Source organism: Muscardinus avellanarius (assembly GCF_963383645.1).
Source record: "Muscardinus avellanarius genome assembly, chromosome: 6".
Taxonomy (NCBI): domain Eukaryota; kingdom Metazoa; phylum Chordata; class Mammalia; order Rodentia; family Gliridae; genus Muscardinus; species Muscardinus avellanarius.
Genome location: NC_137791.1, coordinates 27,705,084 through 27,720,722, shown reverse-complemented (window position 1 = coordinate 27,720,722; position 15,639 = coordinate 27,705,084). Strand labels below are relative to the sequence as shown.

The window sequence follows — 15,639 nt, the reverse complement described above, 5'->3', positions numbered from 1 at the left end:
TCCTCTCCTCCTCCTCCTCCTCTTTCTCCTCTCCCTCCTCCTTCTTATTTTTCTTTGTCCTACAGTTCCTTTATAAAGAATACTTTCCTGTAGTTAAGCAAGCAGTCCTCAAATTGTTCACATAGTCTAAGTGGACAATCCAATTTGGTTATTATTTTCAGGGTTAGTAGCTAGATATTATGGCTTTCCTCAGAGACCACCTGGGCTCAAAGACTAAGACTAAGGTTTAGAATCAGTTTTGGAATTAAATTCAGCCCAAATCAGCATTGTCTTGAGATCCACAGGAGGTCACTAACAAGTAAATACTGAGACTTGTCTGCCCCCATCCTACCCCTAGAGAGGCAGCCCATCAAGTAACTGTGTGTGTAAAAGGAATATATACATATATATACATTATTTATATATGTGATTTATAGAGAGGAATACATTATATAAATGAAGTATATATTATATAAGTGGGATATACACATGCATTGTATATATATATATATATATATATATATATATACTTGCATATATAGATATGTATATCTGCATAATCTTGGACAAGCCACTTTCTGAATCTTTGGTTTCATAATCTGTAAAGTGATGATTCCACATCCCAAGATTATAGGCATGGTCAAATGAGATAATAATTGTAAAAGAAATTTTATATAAAAATATAAAAATATTTTACAAGTCTTATTTGCATTGAGATTTTAGAATTATATTGATAGATGTAAAGAAACAAAAGTATTATTCTTCCTGTCAACATATACTTTTATTGGGTCCCGGCATTTTTGTATGTATCTTACAAATGAATAAACGTCCAGATGAGTGGACAGATAAATGGATAAATGAGTTGATGTAGCTATAAAAGGTATATTTGTCATTAGATTGCTTATTTTATAAAATGTAAAGTTTTAGGTTTGAAGATGTATATAAGTTGTAGACATGTGCTTAATATGCATAAGATATTATTTCAATTGCCAACACCAAAAACTGAAAATAAAAAATCCAAGTCTCGACATGTTACACTTATTGTTTTTAAGGAAATGGGACAGAATGTGACCTAGAAAAATATTACAACTGTGTCTCTCCTGTCCTTGGTAAGTGGCTTAATTTGTTTCTTTTCTATTCAGGATTTATATTCAAGTAACTTAAAGTTATGCAAGACATTAAATCATACTACAGATATCCCAGAAATAAGACAGAAAATAAAATACAAAGAGAATATTTTAATATTCTTAAATAGTAGATAACATAAGGGTGGAAAATAAAAACACAAACAAAAGACAAAACCCTCCTAGTTTCAAGACACATTTCAGTAAGAGACACAGTGACAGATAACAGTGGGGAGTTGTGCTTGTTATTTCCAAATCTTTATGTTGCTTTAAAAATCTTGTTCATTTTGTCACCAAAATAGCCTTGTTGGGTTTTTATGATGATATAAATAAAACATGTTTGTTGTGAATAGTTCAAGTATTACAGAATAGAAAAAATATAAACACAATACAAGCTGGATCACTCTCCAGTACGTTCTGCCATAACTTTCTCCATGCATCCACTTCATATTTATGACTTCAGGTCATTGATTGTGTTATTAAAACGGAATCCTATTATACAACCTTCTATGAATGTTGCTTTTCCAACCCATTGTGGAGATATTCAGGATAGCAGGAATAGATTTAACAGTTTCTTTTAAGTGATTGTAAAATATCTTAAGGTATGAGTGTGAGCAGAAGGGATCTTATATTTTTCTGTAGCTCACAAGCTGGATATGCAACAACAATATTGATGACTCAAAGGGATAAAATCATTTTGCCAAATTTCTTCTGATTTCCTTTCCTTGATGTAGGAAAGAAGAGCGTAGGGAGATACGTTATGCCAGAAATTCTTCAGGAACACTTATGAAATAATAGGGTCAGGAGAGTGTGTGTGTGTATGTGTGTGTGTGAGTATGTGTACATAAGTGCATGTGTGAATGTATCTGTGTGTAAGAATACATGTGTGAGTGTATATGCGATGAATGTTTGTGAATGTGGATATGTGAACGAGAGTGTAAGAGTTTGTGTCTGAGTATGTGAGTGCATAACTGTGTAAAAGTGTGTGTACATAAAGGGGTTAGTGCATATTACCGTAGGAAACGAGAGATGGTTTTTACCGGTACTCTTGAAGAAGGAGAGTATTCTTGAGGAAATTATATCCTGAAAAAGGAGTGTCAAAGCTAGAGAGTAGAAAACAAGCCCAAAGTTGGTCATTAATTAAGGGCTTTAGTGAACAAGAACAAAGGAGCCCAGTATCAAAACTTGAACAGAAAGAAGAAAGTCTGTGTGGATGAAGAGGAAAGGGCCGTGACAATGGGCAGTGAGGAGTGGTACTAAGGAAATCTGGAGATAAAATCTACCTCCTGGAAAGCCTTTTCCCAGGACACAGGTGCATGCATGGCTTGGGGGAGCTAGAGGAGGCACCAAGAGAAGACCAAAAACAGAACTTCATGGGCGGCTTCACAAGTTGCAGGGTCCAGCGAAATAATAAACCCCAAACACAAGCAGGGTATTTCATACCGTTACATGTTGCCTCAAGTTTGAAGATGAGTTCTGATTAAATTCAAGTCATGCCGGGCATGGTGGCACATACTTGTAATCCCCGTGCTTGAGAGGATGAGACAGGAGGATTGCACAGGTTCAAAGCCAGCCTCAGCTACTTAGTGAGGCTCTCAGCAACTTAGACCCTGTTTCCAAAGAAATTATAAAATAGGTCTGAGAGTATAGCCTGGAGGTAGAAAGCCCCTGGGATCCACCCCCAGCACCACACACACACACACACACACACACACACTATATATATATATATATATATATATATATATATATATATATATATATATATATATATAGTGTAAAAGTTCCTCTCAAACTGGCACAAGGCCAAACAAAAATATTTTCAACCTTTACCTATCCAAAGAGCTGATTTTATTATTTTTATTATTATTACTACTATATTGTGGCTTGAATCCAGGAACATTCTGCCTACAAACTACATTCCCACCCCTATTTATTATTCTTTATTTTGAAACAGGGTCTCACTGAGTTGTAAATGCCCTCACTAAGTAGCTGAGGTTGTCTGTGAAGCATGATCCTTGTGTCTCAGCCTCTCAAATGCTGGGATTACAAGCATGCACCACCACGCCTGACTTATTTCTATTGTTTTAATTTTGAAGCAGAGTCTAAGTTGCCTCGGCTGGCCTCAAACCTACTATCTTCCTGTCTCAGTCTCCCAAGAACTGGGTTTACATAGGCATGCACCACTGCTCCCAGCAAGGAATGTCTTATTTCTACTAAAGGTTTGAGCTCAACAACTCAATGCATTCAAAGATATCAACTTTTATGCTTTAGGTCATGTCTCCTTAGCTGTATTAGTAGGAAAACATAAACACCATTTGTTAAGGAAGTAATAATAAACCAGGTGTGGTGGTGCATGCTTGTAATCCCAACATTTGAGAGACTGAGGCAGGGGTATCACAGTTCCATCAGCTACTACTTACTGAGTGAGGAGAGGCCCTTTGCAACTCAGTGAAACCCTGTTTCAAAATAAACAATAAAAAATAAGGCTGGGGGTGTAGCTCAGAGGTATAATGCCCCTGGGTTCCATCCATCCCCAGTACCCAAAAAAGAGAGAGTAATAATAAAGTTTGTTTTCTCCCTTTTTAACAGTGAAAGTGAAATTATAAACTTTAAAAATCTCTGTTCTTTCCACTCTGAAATTATTTTCTATAATGCCCTCTTCTGATTTGCTTTTCAGATCTCATTGAATTCAAGGAACTATGTACTATGGGAACATATAATTCCAGTTGCCCTGTGTCTTGTGAAGAAACAGAATACCCTGCCACCATTTCTTATTCCACTTTCCCGGGTCACAATGCCTTGAACTACTTTTCCAAGAAGCTGAATCAAAGCCAGGAATATATGAGGTAATTCTATTAGTCTTATGCAGCATTCACAATTAACACAAATTTTTCCTTTATCTAAGACTTTAAAAGTCTCAGGAAATGAAATGGGAATCCACCAAAGGAGGTAATGGCGTATGTAATAGAATTCACAATGAAAATGTAGAAATTTAACATGAGGTAAGATCACATCTTCTAACCATTTACTTTAAATGTGGAAAAAGTAAAATGGCACCTGGTGGTAGAGACAACTGACAACTGCTCTTAACCCCACCTCTTGGCCCCAACTGGAGAAAATGATGATGCTAACTAATATCAACTGATGCTTTGAAACATGAAAATTCCTTACCTGTATATTATATGGTTTGAGTTTTCCAGTAACTACAGAATGTAGACTGGAACAGACATTATTCTCATTCTACAAAAAAGAAAATTGAAGCATACTGTATTTTAAGTAACTAACCTATCAAGGTATTCAATGGCAGAAGAAAAAGAAGAAGAAGAAGAAGAAGAAGAAGAAGAAGAAGAAGAAGAAGAAGAAGAAGAAGAAGAAGAAGAGGAGGAGGAGGAGGAGGAGGAGGAGGAGGAGGAGGAGGAGGAGGAGGAGGAGGAGGAGGAGGAGGAGGAAGAGGAGGAGGAGGAATTATGCCCAAGAAGTTTGATTCTAGTCTCATGTCCTTTTCAAAGAGATATATTATTCCAATTCTCATGATCAACTAAATATTAAATTAGTTTCCTTTATGCTATACTATAGTTTTCTTAGAAATTTTACATCTAGCTTCATAAAGAATTTTTATTTTAAGAATTTTATCTTGTTTTTAATTTATATTGTAAGGGATAGAACCTAAAACACTAATAATTATACACTGAAATTTATACTTACACATATTAAAATAAATATATACTAACTAATTTAAGGTTGATTTATAATTGCACCGCTACATAATTTCAAAGCATTTTTTTCAATTCAGATTTACTTTGAATTTTTTTTTTATTTGTACTGGGGACTCAACCCAGGGGCATTCTACCTTTAATCTATACCTCCATAACTTTTTATTTATTTAATTATTTTGAAACAAGGTCTTACTAAGTTGCTGAGGCTGGCCTCAAATACCCTAGTATTTATTTTAATTAATTTTTAGAAAATATTCTCCCTTATGTACATAGACAATAAGATAGTTTTACAAAAAATTTTTTTTTTTTTTTTTTTTTTTTTGTGTGTGTGTGTGTGTATCTGGGGATGGAACCCAGGGGCATTCGAGCTCTGAGCCACACCTCCTGCCTTTTTTTTTTTTTTTTAAACAGGGTCTCACTAATTTACAGAGGGCCTCACTAAGTAGCTGAGGCTGTCTGAAAACTGCAATCCTCCAGTCATAACCTCATGAATGCTGGGATTATAAGTGTGGGCCACCATGCCTGGCTGAACAAAAAGCTTTTACAGTGCTCATAAAGTATGGTTTCAAACATTTAGCAGATAAAAAGAAAATTTGCAACTATATCTTTATTTATACCGCATTTCCAATAGACATCTCTTTGAATTCCATTTTTAAATGGGAAACTAATTTGCTCTTAGTATTATGCCTGTTATATTACATATGACTTAGAATAGCACTGGGTAACTTTTGGTTGTTAGAGAGCTCCTAGGTTTTTGGATTATTGACGTGCATGGAATGTAGGCATGGTATTGAAGACAGATTGAGGATCAGCGAAGAAACCCATGTATTAAACAAGATAATCCTAGAAAATACTTTATTTCTTACAATACATCATATTATAATAGTTCTTAAATTAATTTCGCCATAGTTAATTTGTAGGAAACGTACATGGTTGTGAATAGTGAAGGCTGTTACCAGAAAGGTTAAAGCAAATAGTTGACTGAGCGAAGGTGATGGACTTGGGGTTTGCCCAAATCCTGGGCAGAGCTGCTTAGAAGTTACACATATAATTAATAAACTTCCTTGTGCACTGATAGCAGAAATCAAAAAAAGGAGTAAATCAGGAAACACAAATTCCCCTTGTCAGGAGAAAAATTCCTAATCTAATCATAAAGCCTCCATGTTCTCTTTCCTGGGACAGAAACCCAGCCCAAGTTGGCCATTGCAGGGCTTTCTACAGCAGCTGCTGAGTAGCATTAAGAAAACCACTAGAAGCTTAGCTTGGAGACAGTGTGGAAGTGCAGACAGGGTAAATTGTGGCAGAATTAAGGCTGATTTCATTAGTGGTACAGGTGAATACTTGAAGTTGTTCTATCATAATTTAACAAGTTGTAAAATAAAAGTCACATAAAACTGTTATTTTTTATGCAAAAAGCAACTCACTCCCTTTAACATAGCACTCATGTTCATGAACCTGGAAACATTCTCTTAGCCTTCCTCTAAAACAGCAAATATTCATTTTTCTTTTATTTCTTTGCCCTTATTAAAATCCATAGTTTCTATTATAATTGTGCCCTTTCTAACATTAAAAATAGTCTTGAAAGTAACTGAATAATTTTCCTATACCCAGGAGGCACAGATTCAGTGAGATTCAAATTACTGTACAAATCAGCTGCTCTGATAGTTCAACAAACATCACAATATTTTTTACGGGAGAACTTATCTTCTCTTAGGAACACAAATGGATAATTCTTGGAAATTATCATGGAAATTATTATATTTAGTTCCTGGGAAACTAAACAATATTATCAGGGTACAGGAAATTAAGAGTACAATGGAGGAGAAAAAGACTGAAATACTACTGAAATTTCTATACTTCCTAGACAACATTATTACTTCTTTCACTTTGAAAACTGCTTTATTATTTGTAAACATCACTATACCCCCTTATTATCTGTTTCAACACATTACATTCTCCTGTTACCCACAGACAAACCAATGAAAATTGTGTACATATATTAGTGATGCATTTTGAATTAAGTATCTTTGAAAATATCGATTTCAAAAGCTGTAAACAATGAAGAGAGTGATTTACAGCCACATGCATTAGGTAGGTTAAAGGACATGACGTAGTTCCAGGAAACATTACTAATAGAGTCTATTTTTTATGGTAATTGTTAGTACTTTGAAATACAATAAGTGATTCGTTTCTGGTTGAGCTTATAGGACAAGAAAGTTAATATTTAATCCATTCAATTATTTCTTTCATCTTTAAATTGTTACCTTTTATCATTTTTACAAGTATGTAATGAGCATCTTTTACGTCAAGAGATCTTCTAAGTAATAAGGATACCTCAGTGTAAGAAAAAATAAAAACCCTCCTCATTGTGCCTACTCTCCTTGGGGTAAAATATATAAGAATCAGAGGTGATTGTCCTTAGGGTTGTGCATTATGATCAGGAAAAAACTTCCTGGTGAGGGAACAGTTGAATCAAGACCTAAAGTGGTGATTCTCAAAAGACCATGGAGGAGTTTCACTAAGATCACTCTGCCTGGGAAGTCGTGGTGCAGGGAGAGGGCTGAGCAGAAGGGTTCTGACAGGGTAAGTTGTAAAAGAATGTTTTAATTGCCGTGAGAAGAACAGAGAGCCTACATATATTGAGGTGGTTTCCTTAAAGTTGGAAGCAGAGGACCAGTCAGAAGCCTTGTCCCGAGCAAGAGATAGCATCAGCAGAAACCAAACACACTTGTAACTTTCCACAATGTCAGAATTTATTAAATAATAATAAATTCACAAGCTACTCCGCTTTCATTGGCGGCAATTCATTGAAAATAATAATGATTCACTGGGTGTCATAACCAAGGGAATTGCAAGTTCTTTTAAATATTTGTATTAATGTATTATAATGAACTTTTATTAATGTGTTATTAGTGAGGTTCAAAGTGATAGAAACATTCGTGCACACGGCACTTGTTTCCTTCCAGATCGTATCCCCTTCCCCATCCTTCCTCTGCATACATGTTAGTGAAATGTGTAGTGATAGGTTCATGCGTGGACATAGCATTATTTGAACTGTTTTCTTCCTCAAGCCTCTTTCTCCCTCCCTAGCCCTCCCCTATCCTTCTTCCACTATTCTATTAATCTCTCTCCTCATTTATATAAAATCCTTTATGTTTCCTATTTTTTTCTAGCTTCCACATGTGAGGAAAAAAATATATGACCCTTGACTTTCTGAGATTGGTTGATCTCACGGTGCATAATATTCCCTAGTTCCATCCATTTTCCTGCAAATGACACAATTTTGTTTTTTAATGAATGAATAAAATTCTGTTGTGTATTTATACCATTTTTCCTTATCCATTCAACTGCTAATGAGCCCTTAGGCTGGTTCCATAACTTGGCTATGCAAACTGTGATGCTATAAATATGTATGTGGCTGCATTACTAGGATATTCTGATTTAATTTTTTTTTTTTTTTTGGTGGTACTGGGGTTCCTGGAAGCCCTTCTACCTCCGGGCTACACTCCCAGAACTATTTTATATTTTTTTAATTTGGAAACAGGGTCTCTTAAGCCAGCGAGGCTGGCTCCAAACCAGTACGATCCTCCTGTTTCCGCCTCCCAAGTGTGGGGATTACAAGCGTGGGCCACCACGCCTGGCTCTGCTTTAAATTTTTTAAAGATAGCAAGAAATTGTATAACTACCAGGTAGAGTTCTGCAAGGGAGATATAATGAGGGCTCCAAGACGATATAAAGAGTTATCATTTTAAAATAGTATTTATCGCTGGGTGTGGTGGCGCACGCTTATAATTCTGGCGCTTGGGAGGCTGAGACAGGAGGATCACACAGGTTCGAAGCCAGCCTCAGCTACTTAGTGAGGCTCTCAGCAACTTAGTGAGACCTTGTTTCCAAATAAATTATAAAATAGGTTTGAGAGTATAGCCTGGAGGTAGAAAGCCCCTGGGTTCCACCCCCAGTACCACACAAAAAAGCAAGCAAGCAAGCAAGCAAGCAAGCAAGCAAGCAAGCAAGCAAGAAAGAAAGAAAAGAAAGAAAGAAAAGAAAGAAAGAGAAAAAAGAAAATAGTATTTAGTCACTCTAGTCACTGGAAGACTTCTCACGCATACATTAAGAAAACAGCCTTTGCTCAAGTATATTGATGACACTCAGTATATTCAAGTGTTTGTGTCAGTTCTGTGTATACAGTCTTTAATTTCTCCCCATCCCAACTCTGTAAGTTCACCTCTAAAACCCAGACCACGGAGGAGGAAACCAAGACTCAGGTAAACAATGCAGTTTCTCTAGGGTCACATAAGAAACAAAGGAAAAAAACAGAATTTCAGTTAAAAGTAAACTTATACTTAAAGCTTAGTTAATACTTCAGCCTACCTAGTACATGTTTAATGTCTAAATTTTTCAGTTTCTCAGGAAATGAGGCATGGAGAAATCGTTGGGGCTGAGAAAATTCCTTTCCCCAAATTCCAAAAAGACAAAAGTGCCTTCCTAATGATACTAATTGAGATGAACATTGATTATATGTCATTTGCAATTCAACAGTGTATAGAGTCTCAATCTAACTTGAGTATGAACTGGAGGCCATGAGCACTTGGGAAGCTGAGATATGAGGATCTCAAACTCAAGGTCCTCCTGGGAAATTTAGTAACACTCAGAAATTGCCCAAGAACCTATATCAAAATATAAAGAGCAGGGACAAAGCTTGGAGGTAGAATGTCCCAGAACTTAGTTCTCATTTCCTAAATAATTAAAAATAAAAAACCTAACAATAAGGCCAGATGTTGTGGCACATGCCTTTAATCCTAGTACTTGGGAGGCTGAGGCAGGAGGTGGATTGCAGGTTTGAGGACAGTTTTAGCAAGGTGGTGAGACTCTCAACAATTCAGTGATATCCTGCTGCAAAATAAAGAACGGCTAGGGGTCTATCTCAGAGGTAGAATGGCCCTGGGTTCAATACACAGTACAACACAAAAAAAAGTAATAATGATAAAATGAATATTAGTTTCTTCAGATGGGAATTAAATATATTGCTAGTTGTCTTGAGCTGGGTTAATTCTGTTTCTATCCCCAGGGGCAATCTTGTGAACATTGAAATAAACTATAGCGACTTAAATTATAAAATAACTCAGCAGCAAAAAGCAGTGAGTGTGTCCGAGTTGCTTGGTAAGTGTTGTTTAGTTGTTCCTCGATTTTCTTTTACTTTCCATCAGTTTTTTTTTTTCCTTTCGTATTTAAGGTTTAGCTTATCAGTGGAGGAAAAAAGAATCCAGAGTACTTGTCATCTGCCATTTGATGCATTTCTACTTCCTAGGAAACAGGCCGAAGGGAGGCACAACTACACAGGGCTCTGACAAAGGAACGGCAGATGTATTGGGGATAGTCAGCTCATGTTCACACTCACATTTCCTTTTTCTAACAGGCTGTCCCCCTCACCAGGTGACTATTTTCAATGATACTAAGTGGAATTTAGCCATCTCCTTCCTCCACACAGAGCTCCTCCCCAATGTTAAAAGAGCCTTAAAGAGCAGAATGGACATTTAGTTTATACCCATGGTGTGCTTCCTCTCCTTCATCTTAGAGTCCTTAAAAGTTTTAATTAGTGACTTCTTGGATCTCATTTCATTTTAGAGGAAGCCAGACAGAAGACATAAAGGACATTACAGTTGAGCAAAATGACAGTAGTCAAGCAGTGCATAGTGGCCCATGCTTGTAATTCCAGTACTTGGTAGGCTAAGACAGGAGGATCGCAGTTTGTAGCCAGCCTCATCTGCAACTTGGCGAGACCCTATTTCAAAATAAAGAATAAAAACAGATCTGGGGGTGTAGCTTGGAGGTAGAATGCCCCTGAGTTCCATCTCCAGCAACACACACACACACACACACACACACACACACACACACGTAGTCAGATGTGACAGAGACCTTGATAGGAAGGAAATGTGCAAATTCTTGGAGAAGTTCACACTTTTTTACCACACTTTAAAAAAGAAAATGATTCTAAGAATGACTGTGGAAATTAAATAAAGATGAATAAGAAGTGTATTTAAGAAGGGAGCACTAGGTTAAATTCACAAAGGCAAAAAGTAAAAGGGTGATTGCCAGGGGCCAGAGTAATGATGTGTTACCGTTTACATAGTTTTTGTTGGGGAAAATTTAAAAAATTAGGCATGGATAGTGGTGATGGGTACCAAAAAATATGAAATGTATGTAATGCCTCAGAAGTGTACTCTTAAAAATTGTAAAAATGGCAATTTTGTGTTATTCATATTTTACAACTAAAAAAGTACAAACAATAAAGACAAATATAGATTTTAAAAATTTTTAAAGGAAATGATGTTCATATATCTCAGTTAAAAGAAGTATTATGACTGCTTTAAAAAAATAAAATTTGGACAAAATATCCAAATTGCTTAGGAATTAATTTTGTGGAAAAGAGCATCATCCAGTAATATCTAAATATCACTCTTCATTCCATACACAGAAAGAAATTTGTAATTATCTAGGAACTTTTAGGAGTTTACCTAGACTTATCTTCTAAAGTCTGAGTTAGAGATTTTTATGTTGGGGATGAAATCCAGGGGTATTCTACCTTCAAGCTATACAGAACCCTGTTTTATTTATAGTTGGAAACAGTATCACAAAGTTGCTGTAAACCTTAGTAAATTACTGAGGCTGGCTTGTAACCTGTGGTTCTCCTGTCTTAGACTCCAAAGTACTGGGATTACAGACATCCCAGATATCCACCACTACACCAGGATCTGAGTTAGAATTTTTTTTGGGGGGGAGATGGTACTGGGGATGGAACCCTTCTACCTCTGGGCTACACTTCCAGACCTATTTTTATATTTTATTTGGAAACAGGGTCTCTTAAGCCAGCGAGGCTGGCTTCGAACGAACCTGTGTGATCCTCCTGTCTCTGCCTCCCAAGCACCGGGATTACAAGCGTGCGCCACCACGCCCGGCCTGAGTTAGAATTTTGAAAACAAATTTTACATTTACTTTCTCTCTTTCATTTTTGGAATGATTTTTATAAATATGATTGTCAAATATTATTAATTGCTATTACTTTATATTTGTACCAAATTTTAAAATAATACAATGAACCTACCTTCATATAATATGAGTTACGGTTAACTAACTTCAAATAATTTAACTTCTAGTAATTTTTAATTTTCATTATATGAAAGGTCACTTACAGTTTCTATATTTCATTTTTATTACAGCAGATGTTGGTGGTCAGCTGGGCCTGTTTTGTGGAGCCAGTATGATTACAATTATAGAAATCATTGAGTACATATTCACCAATTTCTACTGGCTATGCATTTTCTTTTTGCTGAAGATACCTGAGATGACCCAGCGGGCTTCTGCAGCTCAGAATCATCCAGGAACTAAATATAGGGTAGAAGAGTGTTGATAGTCAGGATAAAAGTCTTCGTTTTTCTATTCACAGTACCTTCAGATTTATCATGGCTAATTCATTATGTAACTTTATGTTATCAAGTTGGGAGTTCAATAAAAGTCATTGAAGATATCTATTTCTTTATATCTTATGCTTCCTGTTTTCTTTCTAGCTTCCACATATGAGAAAAGCATAGGAGCCTTGGCTTTCTGAGACCAGCTGATCTTACCATAATAGTCTCTAGTTCTATCTGTTTTCCTGCAAATGACACAATTTTATTTTTCTTTATGGTGAAATAAAATTCCATTTTCTTCATCCATTCTTCTCTGACAGACACATGGATTGGTTTCATAATTCTACTGTTGTGAATTGTGCTGCTATAAACACAGTATACATGTATCATTATACTATTCTAACTTTCTTTTAGAAAATAGTGGTGTTGATGGGTCATATGAGGTCCTTTTCCTAGTTTTCTGAGAAACCTCCACAATGATCTCCATAGTGATTGGACTAATTTACAATCCCACCAAGAGAATGAGTTCCTATTTCTTCACCTCTTCCCCAATGTTTGATATGACATATATTCTTGATTACTATTCTAACTGGATTTAGATAAAATCTCAGCGCTTTTGTTTTGTTTTGTTTTTGCTTGTGGTGCTGGGGATTGGATCTAGGGTTTCATGCATGCCAGACACACACTTCACCACTGAGCTACACCCGCAGCCTCTCAGTTTTGTTCTGATTTGCATTTCCCTAGTTGCTAATGATATTGAACATTTTTTTGATGTACCCATTGGGTAGTTATATTTCTTCTTTTGAGAAGGGCCCAGGAATGTTTTCTAATGTGCTAGAATCACAGGGGGGAACTCGGAAGCTCCTCCCTTAATGTGAACAATTAAACTTGAGTGAAAGGTCAAATTGAACTACTGAAGACTATAAACCAAGAATGATAAAGCCCATATTGGCTTTGTGAGTGCATAAAATGAACTAGAGTTGACAGTAATGGCAGCTTGGAGTGTAAGGAAGCACAGGGCTCCTAGGAGGGACAGGGCTATCCCTACGTCCCTGTATGGAATCCATTTGCTATGCAAATTGAAGGCAAGGCCCATACAGGCTCTAAATCCTGTTCTCAGTGCTAGTCATATAAAATCTAGAGCAAAACCACCTGCCACATCTTCTTGCCTCACTAGAACTTTGTTACCTGAAACACCATCATCTAATTTTAGAACACCTGCCAGACATTCCCTGGGGCTTGCTTACTTCTGATTAAACGGGCATCAGAGAATATGGGTTAGACGCCTAGACTATAATATCTGGTATTGGATTTTGGCAAATTACCTTAGATCCAAGTGCTTTAATTTCCTCATGGGTAAATGGAGTGGATCATGAGAGTTTCTATGCAGTAGGTTTCCAAAAGGACTCAACTTGTACAGAATATTCTAAACCATGCTGGACGTAGGTGTGTGCTGTGAGCTTGGTCTCTCTCCCTGATCACTATCCCACTGGTATAGGTTTCCTTGAGAGCCTGGTGGGCAGCAGGGATTCTGATTACCATGCATCTCAAATTTCTCTTGCCTATTAATTGATTATCAGCTACAATGCACTGTAATATTTAAAGAAATAGGCATGTTAAGAAGAGCCGTATAAGCTGGGCGTAGTGGTGCATGCTTGTAATCCCAGCATTCGGGAGGCTGAGACCAGAGGATTGCGGTTCGTGGACAGCCTCAGCTACTTAGTGAGGCTCTTCACAAGTCAATGAGACACTGTTTCAAAAAAAAAAAGGAATAAAAATTAGGGCAGAGGGAGTAGCTCAGAGGTCAAATGCCCCTGGGTTCCATCCATAGACCCTCAAAAAAAAAAAAAAGCAAGAGTTGTATAATTTTTATTATAGTGCTAACACTATTTTTATTTTATTCTTGGTGCTGGGAATTAAAATTAATACCAGGGTCATTCTACCTCTGAACTATAGTCCCAGCCTCTTTTTTTCTCTTTTCTTTCTTTCTCTCTTTCTCTCTTGCTTTCTTTCTTTCTTTCATTTTTTTTTTTTTTTGTGGTACTGGGGGTGGAACCTAGGGGCTTTTATACCTCTGGGTTATTCTCCTAGATATATTTTTTATATTTTATTTGGAAACAGGGTCTCACTAAGTTGTTGAGAGCCTCACTAAGTAGCTAAGGCTGGCTTCGAACCTGTGAGATGAGATCCTCCTTTCTCAGCCTCCCAAGCTCAGGAATTCCAAGCGTATGCCATCCTGCCAGGCCTTTTTTTTTTTTTTTTCTTTCTTTCTTTCATTTTGAAGTAGAGTTTTATTAAATTGCTAAGAATCTCACTAAATTGCTGAGGCTAGCCTCAAACCTGTGATCCTCCTGTTTCAGTTTCTCAAATAGTAAGGTGATAAGCATGCACTATGGTGGCCAGTCAGCACTATTCTTTTTATTAAACTCTTTATAAAGGGTCTTTAAATGTTAAGAAATACAATGGCGCTGGGTGTGGAGGCTCACGCTTGTAATCCCAGCACTTGGGTAGCTGAGACAGTAGGATTGTGATTTGAGGACACCCTCAGCTACTACTTAGTGAGACCCTTTGCAACTCAGTGAGATGCTATTTCAAAATAAAATGAATAAAAATAATAGGGCTGGGGATGTAGCTCGGAGATAGAATGCCCCTGGGTTTCATCCCCAGTACCACACACACACACATGAAAAAAAGAAATATAATTCCCTGTACTAAATGAGTTTTGAATCTCAAACATTTATGAAACAGTAACAAGGGAGCAATGGGAAGTGCTGAGTAGGGCAGGTGGTCTGGGGGAGGGATGTTTTCTCTGCCTCAAGTCTGAAAGGTTCCTGTAGCTCTGGGACATTGTGTTGAACAATAGCCAAGTAAAAATTCTTTGTCTGTACACAACTGTGCAAAGCTTCTGATATTCATCTTTTGTCTAATTCTCTTTCAGTTAATACGGGTGATATTCCTTCTGTCAAGTACAGAAAGAGTAGGTTGGGTTGACAGAGAAAGAACAACCTTTAACAGGAATACAAATGAAAAGAAGAAATATAATGTGGGTGGTAATTGAATGATGAAGCAGATCTTTACAAAGAGCCTGAACTTTGTCAAAAGATAATAGGTGCCATTTAGTACTTTATAATTGCTCCCCATTAAAAATTTGCAAAAGAATTGTGAGGTGAAAGTATAAGATCTCTTATCATCACAAAATATTAAGTGGCTAAAATTAGCAATTTATAAAAGGGTCCAATTTTCTTTGCTTAAAATATTTTTCTTAAACCCCCTATAGCACCTATTCTATTACTTGTCTTACCACCATCTATATTATGTTGTAGTACATAGGGCATTAAAGTTCAAAATCATAGGTCTATTCAGAACTACATATTATAAATCAAAGTAAAAAGTAAAATGTGCATGTAC

The 15,639-nt window shown here is 36.6% G+C and overlaps 1 protein-coding gene across 1 annotated transcript in view; it reads left to right on the top strand.

Moving 5' to 3' along the window:
- The window catches only part of LOC308264000 (acid-sensing ion channel 5-like), a gene marked incomplete at both ends in the record, with an annotated part of 105,250 nt that extends 93,017 nt beyond the window's left edge, over positions 1–12,233 (top strand). The window contains 4 exons of the mRNA XM_080697160.1: positions 1,032–1,088; positions 3,784–3,952; positions 9,891–9,982; positions 12,043–12,233. Of these exons, the coding sequence (XP_080553286.1) occupies positions 1,032–1,088; positions 3,784–3,952; positions 9,891–9,982; positions 12,043–12,233 (509 nt within the window). The remainder of the gene's footprint in view (positions 1–1,031; positions 1,089–3,783; positions 3,953–9,890; positions 9,983–12,042) is intronic.
- Between the last annotated feature and the right edge of the window lie 3,406 nt (positions 12,234–15,639).